Consider the following 19,527-nt stretch of genomic DNA (forward strand, 5'->3'; position numbering starts at 1 on the left):
GTTCCTGGGATCAAGAGTAATCTTGATGCACAAAAGCAGCGTTAGTCTCCCTGCCAACAGGGCCATTGGGACACAACATGAATAGGCAATCAAATGGAGAACAGAGCAGAGGTGGGTTCTCAAGGACACTAACCCACTCGGCTGCACAAGCAACTGACAAATTTGTAACTGAATGCCAGCCTGAATATGATGAAGGTCATTTCTCAGAGAGCAATGTGTCAGAGCTGCTCAAAGAGAGCAACACATGCTGTGAGGATGAGTGAGCAGGGTAAAAAACGTCAGTGCAAGTGAAGATATAGACCAGACATATTACATGCCTTCTCTAACTGACCTCACTGATGCTCTTGTGTCTGAATGGAAGCAAAGTTCTCAAATCCATGTTCTTGCACGCATCTCTCTGAAAACCTTCTCAGAAAGAACAGAAACTGTTATAGTAGCAAATTGATGGTCTAACTCCCTTTCCAGTGTGGCTCAGACTTTGTGAATTCGGTGAACTCTAAACATTAAGAGTGTATTTAATAGTCAATATTATTTGAGGTATCGTTATGGTTGAATTAAGCAAATATCCTCTATATTGCGTGATAAAAGTAAAACTGCCCTCTCCATGACTCTAACACAAAAGAAAAAGTTAGCAGATGAAAATAAGAGACCTCTGGGACACCAGATGGCTGCTTGCTCACTGGAATCACAAGCCCGCCGTCACTTGTAACAGGGTCATAGATGTCCATCTGACGGAACGCATCACAAACTCATCACTGTGATCCATCTGGAGGCTGGTGTCTCTGAACTTACCGATCTGTTCCTAGACTCAACATGGATTTGATTGCACCGTATGCTAAAGATTCCCATCTAGCCACTGGTTTAGAAATACTTTGAAGATTGTTAACAATGCTTTTAGGACCTTGAGTAGGTGAAATCTGATTAAGGAATTCGCTTAACCGCTGACCCATTCCTTTGCCCTGACAACATTTTCATTGACAAGACAAAAACAGAGAGATAGAGAGAGAGATAAGAAATGGGATTGTCATATGACATATTAATTAATCTGAATGTTTCAATATCAAAGTTCAGTGCATCACAGAAAATCTTTATGTTTGCAATGCATAAAACCACACCTTGCAAGCCAATGTTATCCAATAACGGCCAATAGGCCAAGTAACAGTTCCATTAACTGGCCCTAAATTCCCTCACACAGGTCCCAGAACACTGGCATTGGGTATAATATCAGTAAATCACAGCTAATAAGAGCTCAAATACCCGAGGAAGGCAAACAGAGGCAGGTAAAGAGTTCTCAGATGGTAAAGCTTACCGCACCAGACGTGAAGATGCCTGGAATGTTGTTGAAATGGCATTTGATTACAGGTACGCTTAAAAAACTGATGACAGCAGAGAAAGAAAGCAACTTCGTCAGCAGGGAAATAACACATCTTGAGCAAAACAAAAAAGCATAAGCATCAGCATTCTTTTCCCACATACACTGAGTGTACGGCTAGATCAGAAAGCATGACGACAAGCCCCTACCAACAGAAGCCAGGGTATCTTCTTTATAAAGACCGTAATCCTAAATATAATGAAAAATGAAGCCGGCCCACCCGCCGTACAATACCGCACCTCCCATGCGGAGTTCTCCGCTATTAAAGTATCTATGCCTAAAAGAAAACGGAGATTCGAGAATAAGCAAAGTACCTCAGGGAGGAAGGGAGATTCTTGGGCTTGCTATCTCCTAAACACAAAGTCGATCAGTGTACTATTTCACCCGGAACAAGGCGAAAGAGATATTTTGTGGGTGCAGAAATAAGCCCAATGGCAATACGCTACATAGTGCGGCCCTCCGACATTAAAAAGCTGTGTAAATGCAGCAGATAATTTTAATGAGGAGATGTCCGTCCATAGCAGTGCGCAGTCGAGTGCAAAGGGGTTCTTCTTGATGTAGTGCCTTGGGCAAGTCCGCGGTTGTCTGAAGTGGAATGTTTGATATATTTCATGGGCATTGATGAAACGGCACGAGCCGCACACGACGGAGCCCCCATCGATGGAGGACTGGAAGGAGGACAGACTGTTAAGGTTGAGACTGGGAGAGGCCTGTAGCCTGCACCGTGGCAGCGTGCCCAACTTTAGTCATTAGCTACGTCTCTCAGCTCGCCTTCAAAAAACACCACTAACATCACTAGCCCCGGCCATCACAAGGTGATGAAAGCAGCACTGTGCTTTTGTAACTGATGGTCCCATACCGGCGGAACAGTGGGTGCCTATAGATATCTCACCGTTTTTTGGACACTATAAAAAACTTAGGTATCTGCAACAAAAAAATGTGACTTGGTTTATTGAGTTTATGATAGTTGAAGTGTTTAGTGATTGGTTTGCATTAGAAATGTCTAGTTGGTCTAATAGACTTCCTGTAAATTTAACTCCATTGTGAGCTGTGGCTGTGCAATACTTTTGTATGACTAAAAAACGTCGTGTAAATCTAAGAATTTGCTAAGAGGTCATGATGCTAATTTTGTCGTATTCATTCATTTTCTTAAATTTATTTAAAAATCTTCTAGTTCAAATGCCAATCTTGTCTCAACATTTCAAAATCGAGCAAGTTTTTAATTTCTGCATTTAATTAGTTTGGAATAGTATTACCCCAAATAAACAAAAATCTCCGTTAAAAGAATGAAATTATTAAGGAGTTTTGGCATTAATGCTTTTATTGTTTTTGGACAAACTGTATTGTAATATTAATAACAAACGTGCATTACTGCGAATTTCCAGCACGCCGGGCAGATTTGGCTAATGTTTCTGACAAGGCTTCTAAAAGTTATGAAACCAAAAGGTTCTTCAACTAAGGTTAACAAGGATAGTTTAAGAAAAAACCAAAAATGAAAATACCTACCCCATGATTTAACTCACCCTTCAAGACATCCTGGGTGTTATTTGACTTTTCTTCTAGATGAATATCAAATTGAGTATTTATAAACAATCGTCCTGGGTCTTCCAAGCTTTCATAATGGCAGTGAATGGTGGTCAAGAATTTTGAAGCCCAAAAAGTTTTGTGTTCATCCATCATAAAAAAATGTGCCACACGGCGCCGGGGGTTAATAAGAGTTTCGCGGAAGCTTAATGTTTATTAAAGGAACTGTGCGTTTTTTGGGTTGAAACACTATCCCTTTAATACACGACTATTGTTTAAATTGTGTCTGGTCCTTTAAAACTGTCCTTAAAAAATGAGCACCAAAACAATGGAATGATGTATTAAAAAAAATTATGTGGGGGATGCTCGTCGAACATTTTGTTTCATGTTTAGAGAACATCAACACAACGTAACATCCCCCAAACATTTTGCAACATGATAAGATGGAGTGGACCCTTACACATTTGCAATTAAACAGGATTAGTAAGTAAAACTATTATTTTTAGTGGTAACGATGGAAAGAAAGCATACACTTTGTAGCCTTTCTTTTATAGCCATTTTTCCTATTTGCATCTGCAGATTTCAATTAAAATCCTATCTTTAAAGCCAGTTTTGCATTTTTCCCTTCACAGGACTTTAATGAGACATTCATTTTCATGATATTTGAAAGATAATACTATAGTACAGGTGTTTATACATTTTTTTTTTTTTACACTGAACTTTGAGCCACTTGCAGTCCAGTTAATTCTCCTTGATCATAGATACAACAGTAGACATTGGAAACCACAACCCAAGATCTCAGTAAGTTGTCAGTTTTCACTCTTCTGAAACAGGAATGTTTCAGGAAGAGTGGTGCACCCCAGCGTCAGTAAGTCTGGCAGGTCAGACAAATAGTAGCTGTGGCAAGGTCAGGGGGAGGGGACTTTGCCAAGGTGTCCCATTACTGACAATCTGCAAACTTGTGCCAAGAGCTGCTCTTCACTAGCTTTATTAACACCTTAGACTGCGCTGACCCCTGCTTTTGACCCTTGTGTGGCTTCATTGCAGAGGTGATTCTTGGTCCTCAGGCTGTGAGAAACTTGGGTCAACACCATTATATCGGCTTTTCTGAGAAAACCCTCTGCTGGTCTCTGATGATGATCCAACTGAGCAGTTATGAGTTGGCCTTTTTCATTTTATATGGCCATAAATTGACTCTTAGCTGATATTTTATAGTTTTAAATGTACAATTGCCATTTCTCCAAAATTTCAAGATACTTTTTGAGGTACCTCCAGTGAGTCCATTATTTTCTAGTTCAGATAACCAAAATTGATGGCACTTAAATCACTCTTGCCATTACATTTCCTCACAGGAACACCTCCTTAGACATTAGATCGTTTCCTTGTACCTGCCGTAGCGTTGTTGCTGGTACTAATCTCTTGCAACGTCTCATGAGTCTCAAATGCGCTTCTCTCGTGCCTTTCAAATTAAACATCGTTCTTTGAACTTCGACTTGTGAGTATCATTCTCGATAATTGAAGACACTGAACCTTTTGTCTGACAGGACATCGACCGACCCAAGCACTCTGCTACGGTCGGGCCCCGATTTGTTGGCGCAGGCAAATGTTGTCAATCAGAGAGAAAACTCATATCGTGTGTTTGAGGTGGGCTTTATCAATGCCTAATTTATGCCACTTGTGCCCTCACAGTGTCCTCATTATAGTGTGCTTGATTGTTTGTCCTCAAGGACAGCTTAAAATGGCTGTTGGATTTGGGAGACAGGAAACAGACGGTGACTATTATTTCTAGAGTTACATAAAATTAGAGACAGAAAGCTCCAACAAGCATCTAGGCCTGGGTTTGCCCTGTGATTTTTTGTTTTGCCACCCACACAACTGATTTTTTTGCTGCACTTTTCAAAGTGGGCATTGAACTGTTTTAAATGATTCGACACCAAGGGCGTTCTTTTTTTTTCTTTATTTTTTTTTTTCATTATTTTTTTATTTGGACAATAAACAAAGTTAATATTGTAATAAGTTATTTTTGTGTGAAATACACAAATATGCAATCTATTTTTGTGATTCTGCTTTGCAATATCATTACAAGTCTTTCTTCAGCATTTAATGACTGTTGTTAATAGACCGATCACTTGTATTAAAGCAGGAAATAGTGCTCTCTATTGGCCATAGATGGGAAAGCCGGTTAAATCGGGTCCATTCGTCAACAAATAAGCGCTCCAAATATAAGGAAATACATACGAGAAAGGATATAATATCAAGGAAAATGACGAACCGTCTAAAGAAAAGACCATGCACGTCGTTTATTCCAAAAATTTACACGCATATGTGTTTCGAAGGCTATGCATTTGAGCTTTTATCATCATAATATACAAAATTGAGCATATATAGGCTACCCTGTGTAAACAGGCACGACAGACTGTAGTAGCCCAGACAATCGCAGCATGTCTCCATTCAGTGCCGCACGCCCTTTTCAACACTAACTGCAATTCTGGACAGTCTCTCATCTGTGATATTCTGTATTATAATCTCAAATCACAGCATACTAGATGATCACCTGCATGCTTGCATACGGCACACCCAAAAAGCGTTTGTCATCAAAAGAGCATCAATCGATTGTAATAGCGACCAACACACGCCTTTAATGGTCTCGCTCCATGCCCTAATATGAGATGATGATGCAAATACTATACTCAGAAATCACGCGAGGTTGAATAGCGGGTTAAATTCAATTCTAATTGAATGAATGCATTTGATCAAATATTAAAGAAATGTAATAATTGTCGTATGCATGTAGCTCAACGGGTAGAGCATGGCGCTAGAAACGCTAAAGTCTCGGGTTCGATCCCAAATAGCTACACATTCGTGTTCTGATCAAATGTATGGCTTGATATATAACGCACGTCGAATGTGTAAATAAAAATTACATTTAACGCATCTATTAAAACGCCTATGTGTTTTTGTCAAACTGATGCAGAATAAAAATACTGCACTTCAACTCACCTTGAGCTGCCGTTCCTCGGGTGCTGAAAACACTTGCTATCAAAGTGGCCACATACCAAATCATAGTACTATTGCCAACCAGGAATAATAGCTCAAAGTGCCCCTTTCAATAAATCTTTCATATTCAGTGTCCTCCGTTTCCAGTCTGATACCCTGCTTATCATATCCTGTGCTCTCCTCTCTCAGCGTTTTTTTTCCTTCATTTTTTTCCCCCTGCCCGTCCTTCCTATGGCATCCTCCCCCGAAGAGACAGAGCACCTGCACCAGCGCCTTTATGGAAGACGGAGATGTTCCGAAGTGCAAAGTGAAACCAAGTGTGGGAATGTAGCCACTGGGTCCCGCCCCGCCGCGCTCTGATTGGCCAGTGCCAGGTGCTTTGGGGCGTGTATTGGTTAATCATCCGCCCCCTGGTAGTAAAATGGCATGGCAGATGCTCTTATTCAAAGGTGAGTTGGAGTGTGCTGGTGTAGTACAACTGCTGCAGTATCATGCGCATTAACGGGAACCAAAGTCCGCACCTTTGGATCTTCTCTATTGTGTCTCTTTTTGAATGGCACATGTGTTGTTCTGGATCTGTGCAGAAATGGACGAGACAGTAGTGCGCGGGTGTTATAATGATCTTTGACCCGTGCGGGTTTAAATTCAGTTTATAATGCGACTGCAAAGCTTACTTCTGCATTTCCTCTCAAGCATGACATTTTTGATTCTGATGGAAAGGGTGCATCAGCATCACATACACACACGCGCAACCACGCACGCACACTAAAGCTAAGGGTGTGGCTGCAGTATCATTAGAGTTTTAGATGTGTTACAATTAGCATTATTTAACAAATCGGGTGTTTGTTTGTTTTTATGTTCGCACTCTGTCACCAGATTCTCTCACTACTTTCATTAATAGGGAAAAAAAGAGTCTGAAACTCTCTAAACACACACACACACACACACACACACACACACACACACACACACACACACACACACACACTGTATATATATATATATGTGTGTGTGTGTGTGTGTGTGTGTGTGTGTGTGTGTGGTAATGTCAATGTCAATGTTGTCAATGTCATTGTATTCAAACTTTAGGTGGTCAGACCATTTTCCTTTTTTATTAATTTAATTTGACCTTTTTACGTACTATTCATTTTTTTTTATAATGTATAATGTAATGTTATTATGTTTTCAGTGACTATGCAATTATTTAGTAATGAGCGTTGAAGTTTAATTAATTATTTATTTGTCTTCCACCATGTACCTAGAAAAAGTCTAAAAAATGTTATTTATTATCAAGAAGAAAATAAATAGTGAAACAGCTAAATGTTACAATTTTGGTCATTTAAATAATAAATTCAACAATCGGTTATTAAAATTAACACATGTTTTTATCAGACGTTTATTTATTTTTTTGTTTGTTTGTTTAGCTTATAGGTTTTCACATACCACCAGTCGAAACAAACCTAAAATTGATTCAAGTATGAGGCTTTTTATTTTTATTATTATTACTAATACTACTACTAATACTATATATATATATATATATATATATATATATATATATATATATATATATATATATATATATATATATATAGGCCTACTATATTTATTTATTTATCTATGATATATTTATATGGTTTGTGTTGGAATGTCATTTGATGTGATCTTGGTCATCATTTTTTTTTGTGTTAACAAAATGTTAAAAAAAATCATCAATTGTTCATTATTAAAATATTTTTTCACAAAAGATTTGTAATAATAATAATAATATAATAAAAGCCTCATGCTTTGAATCTATTTTAGGTTCGTTTTGACCATGGTATGTGAAAACCTAAGCTAAATAAATCAATAAAACAGACAAACAAACAAATACATAGGGATTTGTAAGCTTTTTAGTGCTTTAAAGAAAGTGCTACCTGGAAAGAGCCAATAACAGTCTCTGAAATGGTCAAGCTGAGAAAATACAAGGTTTTACAATTTATGAGCTACACTGTCCAAACTGTTAGGAATTCTAAAACATGCGCAATCATTAAATCATGACATCATTAATCATCAGGCCCCAGATTTTAGACTTGATCTCAGTCTTGTCCTTGCCAGTATCAGGTTTTCTATTGTCAGGGGACAGTGACTGCCCCGTAGAGAGAGTTAACAACCCACTTTTTCATTTTTTTAAGCCGAAATAAAACTTTATGTACAGAGACAGACTGTAAACCTGCATTGTGTGAGACTGTTGTCCTTTGTGTTCTGCTCAGTCCACAAGGGAAACAAAATTTGTCCCATGAGAAAGCAATTATCTAGGATAATGAATGCTTTGAACCAGAAACAACAGACTATAAACTGCGCTCTGTGCTTGTGTTTGACAATCATTTTGCTTGGAGCACCTACCCATATCTGCATAGTGGAGCCCGTAACTGCATATCAGATTAATCGCTCATAATTGCTGAAGTTTATTCCACAATATAAAAGATTATAGATGTCACAAACAACAATTTTTAAAAATCTCCATCATAACACATCTATATACATTTACTGGAATTGCTTGTGGTCTTTTGTCACCTCTTATTGTCATAACCTAAAAATAATGATTATCAGTCCTAAAATAGCTGATTTCTTTCATGTTGTAAAGCCAGGTATTTAAACTACTGTAAGTTTATATTCCAAACACAGAGTATCACAAGAGTATCATTGGTTTTCAGTCAAAGACTGAATCATTTGAACAAAGACTATGCAAATCTGTTTATATTCCATAGAAGAATCATTTCCCAAAAGAACCTTTCAGTGAACAGTGAAGAAGAACAAGCTAATGATCTAAAGGACCTTTAAAAAGGATTTTTGTGCAATGGAAAGATTCCATGGATGTTAAAGGTTCTTTATAGAATCATAGATGCATTTTTCTTTAAAGACGTTGATTAATGTCACCTGAATAAACATTTTAAAAATAAAGGTTCTTTATTGGAATCTGTTTTGGTTTTCACGAACATCCGTGAAACCTTTACATTTCTACAGAAAGATTCTTAGTCAAAAAAGGCTCTTTAGAATATTTAGAATATTCTTCACACTAAGAAAAACAATGGATCTTTCAAGAAGGTTCTTTGGGGAACCAATGACCTTCTTCTATGTCAGCTGCTGTGAAAATTGGATTTTTGAATTTTAATTTTGTATAGAGAATTTGCATCGGTGGCAACATTTTTAGGTGTCTAATGGTTATGTATGGCATAGAGTTTTTTTTTTATTAAGTCATATTATGTTTAAGCCATCATTATTTTATTAAACTAGACATTATTTTTTTATCATCATCCTAGCTCGTTCAGACAGATGCAGGTTCATGAGGTAAGAAAGATGTCAGAAGGGCTTTGACTGCTGAAGCTAATAAACTCATCTTTAAAGTTATTAAGTAGTTATAACTCTCAAGATTTGATCTTCCATTCAATGATTTTTGCACTATGAATGCCGAAGTGTCACTTCTCACCCAACCCTATTCATTTTCGTCACCTTCAGAAGCGCTGACTCATCACCTTCTAATCAAAGATCATTGCATTTTCTCTTGGAAAACTAATTATTGATAGTTGCAGGCCTAATTTTCAATGTGACACTAACATATCTGAAATTCATCAGATTAATTCTATAGAACAGGAATGAATAATAATGCACAGTTCATCAAGTTCATCCAGTTAGGTCAGAAATGGGGTGACAGATGTCTTTAAACAGAGTTTGCATATTTGTCCAGTGACAGTGCTGTCCAACTATCTGTTTTTCGGGGCTTTATCTGCCATGCGAGAAGTGCCAATATGCAAGGGCTCTAATGTGTGTAATCCTTGCCTCACGTGATTCCTACAAGGACAGCTTGAATTAGAACAGCCTTTCCTAAATGCTTACAGTGAAGCCTTTCCAACAGATACTTTTCTAAACATCTGTTGTCCCAAGCAAGGACATGCATGATAAAATCCACTATGTTGCAATAAAGTTGCATCAATTATGTATCGCTTATAAGTGGAGGGCTCAGTGACTTGATAATATTAAAGATACAAATATATATTAGTATGAGCCCTGATTTGGACAGGCCCAAACTGTCTGATCATATTAGAATATTTAAAGGATTTACAGGATCACAGATTGTTAGGAAAATTTTAAAATAAAATGTAATTAAATAAAATTAAATAAAATACAGTTTTATTCAATTTAATAAAGACACAAAAGCTGCCATTATTATTATTTTGGACACTTCCATACATTCATAGACTGTGCTGAATGAATGTGGAGGAAATAAAATAAAATAAAATTTACCCTATATACACTGTTATACTAAATTAATTAAAAACATTTAAGCCACTTTTTTATTTATTTATTTACATTTTTTATAGATTGTTTTAATCTGATAAATATATAAGCGTAAAAGTAACCAAATAAAGTCATAAATAAAAAAGATGATGATATAAAAACAAGGAAAAACAAATAATGACTAAAACTGTTAATAAAAAATAATAATAATATATAATAATAATAATAATAAATGTGATACCTGTCAGTTATACACAAAAAATAACAAAATTTTATTGTTGTCGCCATTCATTTCATAATTTATTGTAAATTTGTCAAGTTCCAAAAAGCATTCTCTCAGTTTTTGTTTGTAAAATCATAACTCATGTTACAGGCTTCTCCCGCTCAGAGTTTCCCAATTTTTGGGAAAGATATGATGGGAATGTCATTTTTATCATTAATGTCATCAGAAATTGTGCAGTAGTATTTTTTACCCTAGAGTATTTATTGTTGAAACGTGAGCCCTTGCCACATTCTTTGGCAAAGAGAGCATTTTCAATACTCCCAGTTCAAGCATGAAATTGCAATGATAAACGGCTGTTTTGTCAGACAAATATGCTTGATTTCAGACATGTAGCTGTAAAAGGTTTACATTAACTTTGCTGTGAATAATATTTAAGCTGCTGAAAGTGCACCACTGTGATGCATCTTAAATAAGCTAGTCACCTACTGGTAGAAAGAGGTATGACTTATTCCCACATTTGTTGTGCAGAAAATCACTGAAGATATCAAGAGTGTGTATTTTTTTGGTTAAGCTCTGATGTTGCATTGGAGCAGCGAACAGATTTTTAGTGATACATTTATCACGGTAGATTTTTTTCGTAGCGTATTTAAATATATATTTTATATGTATATATTTGTGCATCGATAATATATAATCTAAATCAGTGATAAACCTATACCTTTTTGTACTTATTCATATTATTACTGTATTCATAATTGTGTATTATATATATATATATATATATATATATATATGTATATATATATATATATATATATATATATATATATATATATATATATATATATATATATATATATATATATATATATATATATATATATATATATATATTTCTATATTTCTATAATAGATTTCAAATGTTCAATAGACAGTTTGATTCCAAATAATGGCACATAGCAAATAATGCCATTTTCTGACTGCTATTATTTAATAAATCAAACTTTACAGTTGTATAATGTTTTCAGCAATGTAGCATCAATCAAATCAAATTTGATATAGAGATTTATTATTTATTATTACGGTCCTATTATCTTTGAAGTCATCTGTATGCTATTGTGCAACTCCTAAAAGTGGAAGAAATAATTTATATAGATATATACTGCGATTTTAAAAATATAGTTTTTCTTAAAGCTGACCAAAAATATTTATCATCAAAGTGTGTGTCCTAATGTTTTCCCAATTAAATCCTCTCTAGAATAAAAATGCTCCCTCCCTCTAATACCACCTGCAACTGACTAACAATATAGATATTTTTAGCACATCAGAAATAAAAGTCATCTGATATTTTTGTAATTCATCATTTTATGTCAGGGCCAAATCAATCAGTCAACCCAGGTCTGTGATAGGTTGCTGACCAGCCATCTCTCTTTGGCTGTTTTCCATTATCATACCATTGCCAGAACTGATTTTTATTGGGTTGGTTTTACTGCATTCCCTGACACTTTGAGCTGCCATGTCTGTGTACACATGATCTAAGCATCACAAACACTTTAAAACCGGACCTACAGCTGATATTGCAGACTCTATCTCAATGCTACATGGAGATTATTACATAATTATCAAGTGCATCGTACTAATGATGTCCAGGAGCTAATTCAAGTGGGAACTGCTGCATATGCAGTCAAAGAGAGCACCATAAGTTGAGACTATGGCGAAAATCCACTGTTACTAAGCGGCCAAACACACCATAGAAACATAAGAAACGTGCTGACCTGTCAGGAAGGTGTGTGTGCACGCTAATGTAATAGTGCTGTGATGGGAGGCATAATGACATGACATTAGGCGCCTGGCGATCCATTTGTGAGGTTTTTATATGTGTCAAATTCCGTTCACTGCAAAATCATCCTATATAGGAATAGAAAAAAATAAAATAAAATACCCATGACTAAATCTCTAATCCACTTTATCCTGTAATGATGTGTGTCTCATAATAAGCCAGCTATAGTTGGGGTACTGTCGCAGACATGCTCGAGGTCAGAAGGTAAAGCATCCGGCATGTGAGTCTCCAAATATAAGCTGGAGCTATAGAGTAATGGGGTGTTTATTGTTTTTAGGTATACAAGTTTTTATTATGTGTTGACATTCTAAGCACCTCCCTGTTTTGACAATATGACCAAAATCTTTGAAGCAATTTTCAACAAAAGTCTTTACCTCAACGTAAGGAATTTTAAACCACATTAAAGCAACTGTATCCTCTTTCTTTACTGTGAAACATCAGTTTCGGAAATCATTCTGATGGCACACTGTTTCTTTTCCCACATTCCCCAAACATCTATTTGTAGGAGTAGGTAAATATAGTTGAACGGGTATGGAATTCTGTAGAAAGAGCTTATTGCTAAATAATAATAATAATAATAATATTAACGTCCTCTGGACTTAATTGTTTATTATCTGTACTTTATTAATGGTGATACATGACAATAATAATAATAATAATAATAATAAAGATCCTGCTTTTAACTGTAAAAAAATGCTATGGTATAACCACAAGCTCCCTTACTATGTACAGTGATCAAAGAAATGTAAAAAGAATAATTGGACATTTTAATGTAATTTTGCAGTTTAATTCTGTTAACTTTACTGTTTTGGAAGTTAAAAAGAATAAGTTATCTTATAATTTACAGTAAAAAAAAAAATCCATAAACTGACATTTGCACAGTTCCTGTGTGAGGCTCATATTTGATGTTTTGTTCATTGAAATAATTGTTTTTTTTTTTTCCCGTATCAGTTATGTACATTAGAGTTTTTATGTTACGATCTTAGGTTATTAAATTAATGTTTACAGCATTATTTTATTGGCTTGTGTTGCCATGATGGTGTTTTGTATTTGTGTGAATAAAACTGTGTGAATTGCAGCTTTTTTATATTTTAGAATTACCTCAGCTTGTAAGAAATTTGAACTTTGATTCATGTAGGGGTTTTTTTTAATCACCTTCTGTTTTTGGTGGCTGTCGCAGTATATTATAAAGATACAAAATAAATATTGGACTTCTCCTGCAACAATTGATCATAACACTTTTTGAGAATCACTTACTAATCAACATTCAGAAGTCTCTTAACAGAACATTACTAACCAATATAAAAAAAAATTGATAAAATGTGCTGCAATATAGCTAGATATAAAATCTAGGATCACTTGTATCAGCTGTTATTTATCATCAAAATCATTGTAGACATAGTATGACTTAATGTAAGCTGTGTTGAAATGATTTGCATTGTGAAATGCACTTTACAAATAAATTTACAGAACTTATCATCTTGCTGAATGATACAGCAAATAACACTTATCAACACTATATATTTAAATGACTTTGGCATCTTTCTCCTAATGTTTCCCTTTGATGTGAGGTGTAACACCATTTAACACTAATGCGGGCTTGTGAAACACATTCCTTTGGCCTTGTTTCCAGCTTGCCAGATCACCTGAGATGGTTGCCATGGTTTCGTGGTCACATATGTTCTGATGATGCAGATCAAGTAGCTGTTGAAATGATCTTCAGAATCATGTGCACCGCTGGATGATTCCATACAGGAAGGCATTTCACTGCACACACAAACAAGCATGTGAATGTGTAGTCAAGACATAATGCATCATATATAAATAAATATATACCAGGCCAAGAATGAATGACGCTCTGAAGGTGTTGTGGTTTCTTTAGAGGACTAAAGCATTAGTGATCAAACACTCCAAGCAGACGCAGCAGGCGCCTATAGAGCTGGACAGTTTGGTCGCAGTGTGTGCAAACACAGTGTAACAGTGGCGAGAGGGGGTGTGATGCAGACTGTCACTTCGGCTGTGCTCCAGTGGCACAAACGTGTTGCTAAATGCAAAAAAAGGTTCATTTAAGTATAAAATACTTTGGCATGAATGCATGAACAACCTATGTTGTTTTCTAAAGAAGACTAATAAGATTCATTGTCCTAATTAAAGTGCCATTTAATAACTGATTTTCTCAGTTTGCTTCTGAATAATACTGTACAACATACTGTAAGGAGCTAAGACCCTTGTTGAGCATGGTGTGGTTCGAGCCCAAGAAGTGAATAATGCATTCAAGTTATAACATGACATAAATCATGAAAAAAAAAAAAAAAAAAAAACTAATGCAGTGACCAGGAATTAAAATAAGCTACACTAATAATGCACACAAAGAGATTGTTAAGATAATATCAAATACATAAAGACATTTTTAATCCCTTCAGGGTGACCTTTGACCTGTACTGATAATTCTATATGACTGTCCTCTCCATGTTAAATGCAATTTATGTGTGTGTGTTTGCTTCAGGTATACCCTACATTACAAAGATGGCAATATCCAAAATCCATGTCCTTTTTTAGGGGTAGTATTAGGGTAAGGGGATAGAGAATACAGTTTGTACAGTATAAAAACCATTATACCTGTGGAATGTCCCCATAAAAAAATAGAAACCAAACGTGTGTGTGTGTGTGTGTGTGTGTGTGTGTGTGTGTGTGTGTGTGTGTGTGTGTGTGTGTGTGTTGGAAGTAAAAAGTGGCTGATGAAAGTTGTGATATACCAAATATTTAATAAATATTTACTTCTTCTTCTACTTCAGTGGGTAGACTCCTGTTTTTTCTTTCTTCTTTTTTTTCTCAAAAAATGATTGGTTAAGTAAAAAAAAAAAACCGTTCCTTTCCATGAGATTTAATATTTCATTAGTATTTACGGCACACAAAAAAAAAGGTGTAACCAGGTGTGAGGTGTGAAGTTGCTCAGCTGAGATGCAGACAGAAACTGTTATGTTTGTTACTTTTTACTGTCTTTTTTTTGGCAACTCAAACAATAATCTGCAAAATTATTTTTAACTGTTTAAGATCACACACTTCTCATACACTCATACTACATTAATCATCACAACAATATATGAACCTTTCGGTAATTCATTTTTAGAAAGAGTCTGTTTAAAGAAACTAATTATGTCCGCTTGAATTAAAAGACGAAGCGTCTTACTCTAATAAAAAAGACATGTTTAAATGAACATGAAACGAAAACTGTGCCACAAAAAGGACAAGTTCATAAAAAAAGATTTTATAAATATTTTCTATATTTAAAGTGTAAAGTGATGAAACAACTTACGTGTACCCGCCCCATGTATTATCTTTATCCTCTCTAACACTGCCATCTGGTGTTGAAATTAAAATAGGCGATAAAGCTAATTTCACCTGATCATTTTACTGTAAGAATCATTTTTCTGTGTTCACTCTGGCTTTTAAATTCCGTAATAACTACTGAACAATATATACACCCCAATCTGACATGGTATCGCTCTATGCGAGAATTAGCTACTCCTAATACTAATCACCACATATTGACCATAATTATCGATTTAGGGATCTCAACGACGGCCAAAAGACTATTATAAATTGATATCTTCTCTCCAATTTAATCTTCACGTTAGTGTCTCATAATAAACCGGAAGTCCGCCGAGCGCCGCCTCATCCCCTAACCACGCCTCTTCCGCTCAGCATGTCCCTTGTATCTATGGTGAAACTCATCAGGGGCAGTCATCCTCCAGTTTGTTTTTTGTTGCCCCACCCCGTCTCGATATCTAAGCTAAACTCGTAGTGTACAACATCGGTTTTCCAAATTGGCGATGGGGACGTCCAAACGCTTTCCTTGGTGCATATTCTCATGGCTCGTGTGAGTCAATATGTCGTCATTCTGCCTGGTATGATGATTAGAGTTTTGGACTTTTGTTGAACAGGCGAGCCGTGGATCGGGTTGTTTGTTTGTTGTGTGGTGTGAGGCATTCTCGCGCGCGCGTAACCCCCTGCTGCTAATACTGTTACTAACCGTTTAGGCCATTTTAACGCCGCGCTCAGTTTAAGTGTAAAAACACAGCTCGCGGTTTTGTATAGAAGTGGGATATGTTACTCACTGTTGGAGTGATTGGTTTATATCGCCCCAAGCAGTGGAAAATACAAACGGCGTGTCTCAGATACACAGTGAGCTGCCTGCTTGACAGGCATTTTGTCCGCGGTTTTCGCGACGTTTTCTAGTGTGAACTGTCATATTTCGAAGCGAAGTTGTTTAGTACGTAACGTTGGACACAGAGCTCTTGTTTGTGTTCCCTCAAGTAGCTTTCTGGTTTTATATAGGCTTATGTAGAGTCTTTTTTTAATCAGTTGCATTTATGTATGTGATCGTTGCATATTTAGAAGAAAGAGGTCCACTTTAGCATACTTTAGGTAAAACAGTAAAAAAATTACTTATTTGAAAAAATGGAGTGAAACTAAATATAATTAATTGCCATGTGTTATTTACAATTAAATGAAAAATGCGTTAATAGTTTAAATGTATTTTTAAATGTGATAATAATTCGTTTAACTTAAGAGGTGTTTTTGACGCGTGATTTCATAACTATTTCTACGTTGCTTTTTTAGTTAAAGTGTAGTGCCAAATGGGCAAGCAGCAAGCATTTATGGTTAACTAGGAATCTAATGTCATTTGCTTTTGAAATGTGTATGTCATTAAATATATTTGTATTTTTACATTTGTAATGACCTGTATAATGTACAATTAAGTACATTTAAAAACTGGTAATTTTAAATAACTATTATAAAAAACACTAGTTAAAACAATAAAATCAAGTATCACTGAATAGTGTGCTTAAAGTTTTTTTTTTATGTTATGTTAGATTTGTGTGTCAACACTCATTAAAAAGAGTACTTAAATCATAGGACAGAAAAAAAAAAAATATTATTAAAAGAATAAGTAGTCTAAAGCAGTACCACAACTTTTCATTTTAAACCAAATTTTAATTAAGTGTGTTTAGGAAATGACATTTGAAAGTGTACTGCTTTCAGTAAGTATTATATTATTTAATAGAAGTGTTCTAAAAATATGTTTTAAGATTGAAGTCAATGCACTAAAGCCCACATCTTTTTCAAAAGGGTTAGGAAAAGTCAACTTTTTAAGGTTATTGTTGGAATTATTTCATTGCAGCTGACTTGGGTGTTGAGGGGTATTGGGGTCACGAGGGATGGGCTCTTTTCATTTTTGCTTCAGCACAAGTGCCTCGTGGAATGTGTGAGTGGAAGAGGGGTGGTAGCTTATTCATCATTTCAAGCCGTTGCTGTGGGTTCAACGGTCCTGAATCCAAAAGACTGTAAAATGGGCTCAACGTCAGCCTAATTTCACTTTGACAGTGAGGGTGTTTTTGTAAACAGATAAGTGCTGTCAGAACTGTGGAAGGAGAGTTTTTGTAAACAATCATGCGATAAAGAATGCCTTAAGTCAAAGATTCACTACCACCCCTTCTCTCCCACTCTTTCTTTTTCCCGTCACTTTTAGGTCACTTCTTTGTAAAGTCTGGAATAGCACTTTTAATTAGTATGTTTGTCATTTGAAATGCTAAAACAATCAGCTAGTCTTGTACAGATAAGTACCACAAAGTATGCATCACACAACAACAGTAAAACCAGAATCATAATTAAATAAAGTAGACCAAATATTCAATATAGTAAAAAGGGGGGCTTTTGTTATGATGTTAAGAGCAGAAATGTAGAAAGATGTTATTAGAATGTATATGTGTTTTTAAACTGGTACATTAACAAAACAACAATCACATATATATATATTGATATATATATATATAATATGTACAAACCACACACACCACACACAACAAACCAACACAAACAACAACAAACACCACAACACACATTCTTCATACACATTCTTGGACTATTTATAACAAAAAAAAACTATAGTATATATATAAAAGATCTTCCAAATGCAGAGCAGAGATTTTTTTCACAACCACTTACTATTCAACATGAGCTTTACATAATCGTTTTAAAAAGTTGGTTTGCTGAAAAATTAATCTCACATTTATGCAAACATTCTTTGTCGATTGTATATAAACAGGGACCTTTTTAAACATGTTCACTTCCCATACAGTGACCCGCGATGCTTCCTAGCGGTTGGATAAATGTAGCTTGGTCTAATCGGGAAATGTCAACAGCAGATGTAAAAATAGGGACTATGATGCACCATGCGCGGGAAAGTCAGCCTTATGAAACGCCACAACAGAAACTTGAAGAGTTCTCCAGCCGTGGCCATAAGGATTCTTTGCTCTAGTCCACATAATGCGCCTCTTACAGTGGCTTAAATGCTAGCAGAATTTACTTCATCAGTGGCCAAAACTGTGCCCCATGTGTAGCTATTCCTCGAGATTGACAGTCTTAGGTGATCGATAAAACGCACAATTGGTGGCGTTCCATAACTGAAGTCTGTTCATGCTTTGCAGAAGTCCAGATGATACGATGTTAATCTGATGGTAAGCCACAGTGATTCTCACCTAGGATTCACTGCAAATACCAGCTCGTGGATTTCATGAGATTTAGGTGAAAGTGGGGAAAAGCATTCGGAAATAAGCAAATGCCCCTAAACCCCAAATTATTTCCCTATGAGTGAGCTATGGGACTGTCAGGCTTGCCAAATAATGTGTTTCAGTAGTTGCCGTGTCATTATGTCACACTGTCTGGCCTTTTGTAGTTTGGTGCAGACATGGACTGACACTGAAAAAACACACAAGCCTTCTAAATCTGTCCATGAATTTTCAACAGAAATTCGTTCAGGTCTGGTTACAGTTTCCTCAAGATACTTACAAAGTTTATTCTTCCATTATGCTTCCCATAAACATTGTAAAAAGTACTGAGAAACTGAGTCACCCATTATTGAAATTCATGCGATTTTTTTCGTCTTTGACATTAGAACATCAGAAAATGGCTCAAGAAAGGTCTTGAAAGAAGATCATTATTAGAATTACAGTTGGTAGAGTGGGCACTTGTTGTGTGTTTCAGTTTTGAAAAGTAATTTGTAATGGATAAACATGTCCAGCCACTGGTGTCTGTCGGATATAATTTTTTTTCAACAGTGAACTAATTATTCTCATTACTGTAGGACTATTAGCGCTCCGGCAAACAAGTATTAGTGAAATCATAATAATATTTAAAGCCAATACAGACCCAAATAGTACCACGAAAACCGTTTTAATATGGCATATTAAATTTTTATGGCAAGTTAATAAATTAGAATTAATGAGGTGA

At 35.7% G+C, this 19,527-nt stretch overlaps 1 protein-coding gene across 1 annotated transcript in view; it reads right to left on the bottom strand.

Moving 5' to 3' along the window:
• The window catches only part of LOC122147696 (protein turtle homolog B-like), a 56,058-nt gene extending 49,879 nt beyond the window's left edge, over positions 1 to 6,179 (bottom strand). Inside the window, 1 exon segment of the mRNA XM_042771072.1 lies at positions 5,897 to 6,179. Within this exon segment, the coding sequence (XP_042627006.1) occupies positions 5,897 to 5,960 (64 nt within the window). The 5' untranslated portion in view covers positions 5,961 to 6,179.
• Positions 6,180 to 19,527: the final 13,348 nt, after the last annotated feature.

The sequence above is a fragment of the Cyprinus carpio genome, chromosome A15 (genome assembly GCF_018340385.1).
Source record: "Cyprinus carpio isolate SPL01 chromosome A15, ASM1834038v1, whole genome shotgun sequence".
NCBI classification, from domain to species: Eukaryota; Metazoa; Chordata; class Actinopteri; order Cypriniformes; family Cyprinidae; genus Cyprinus; species Cyprinus carpio.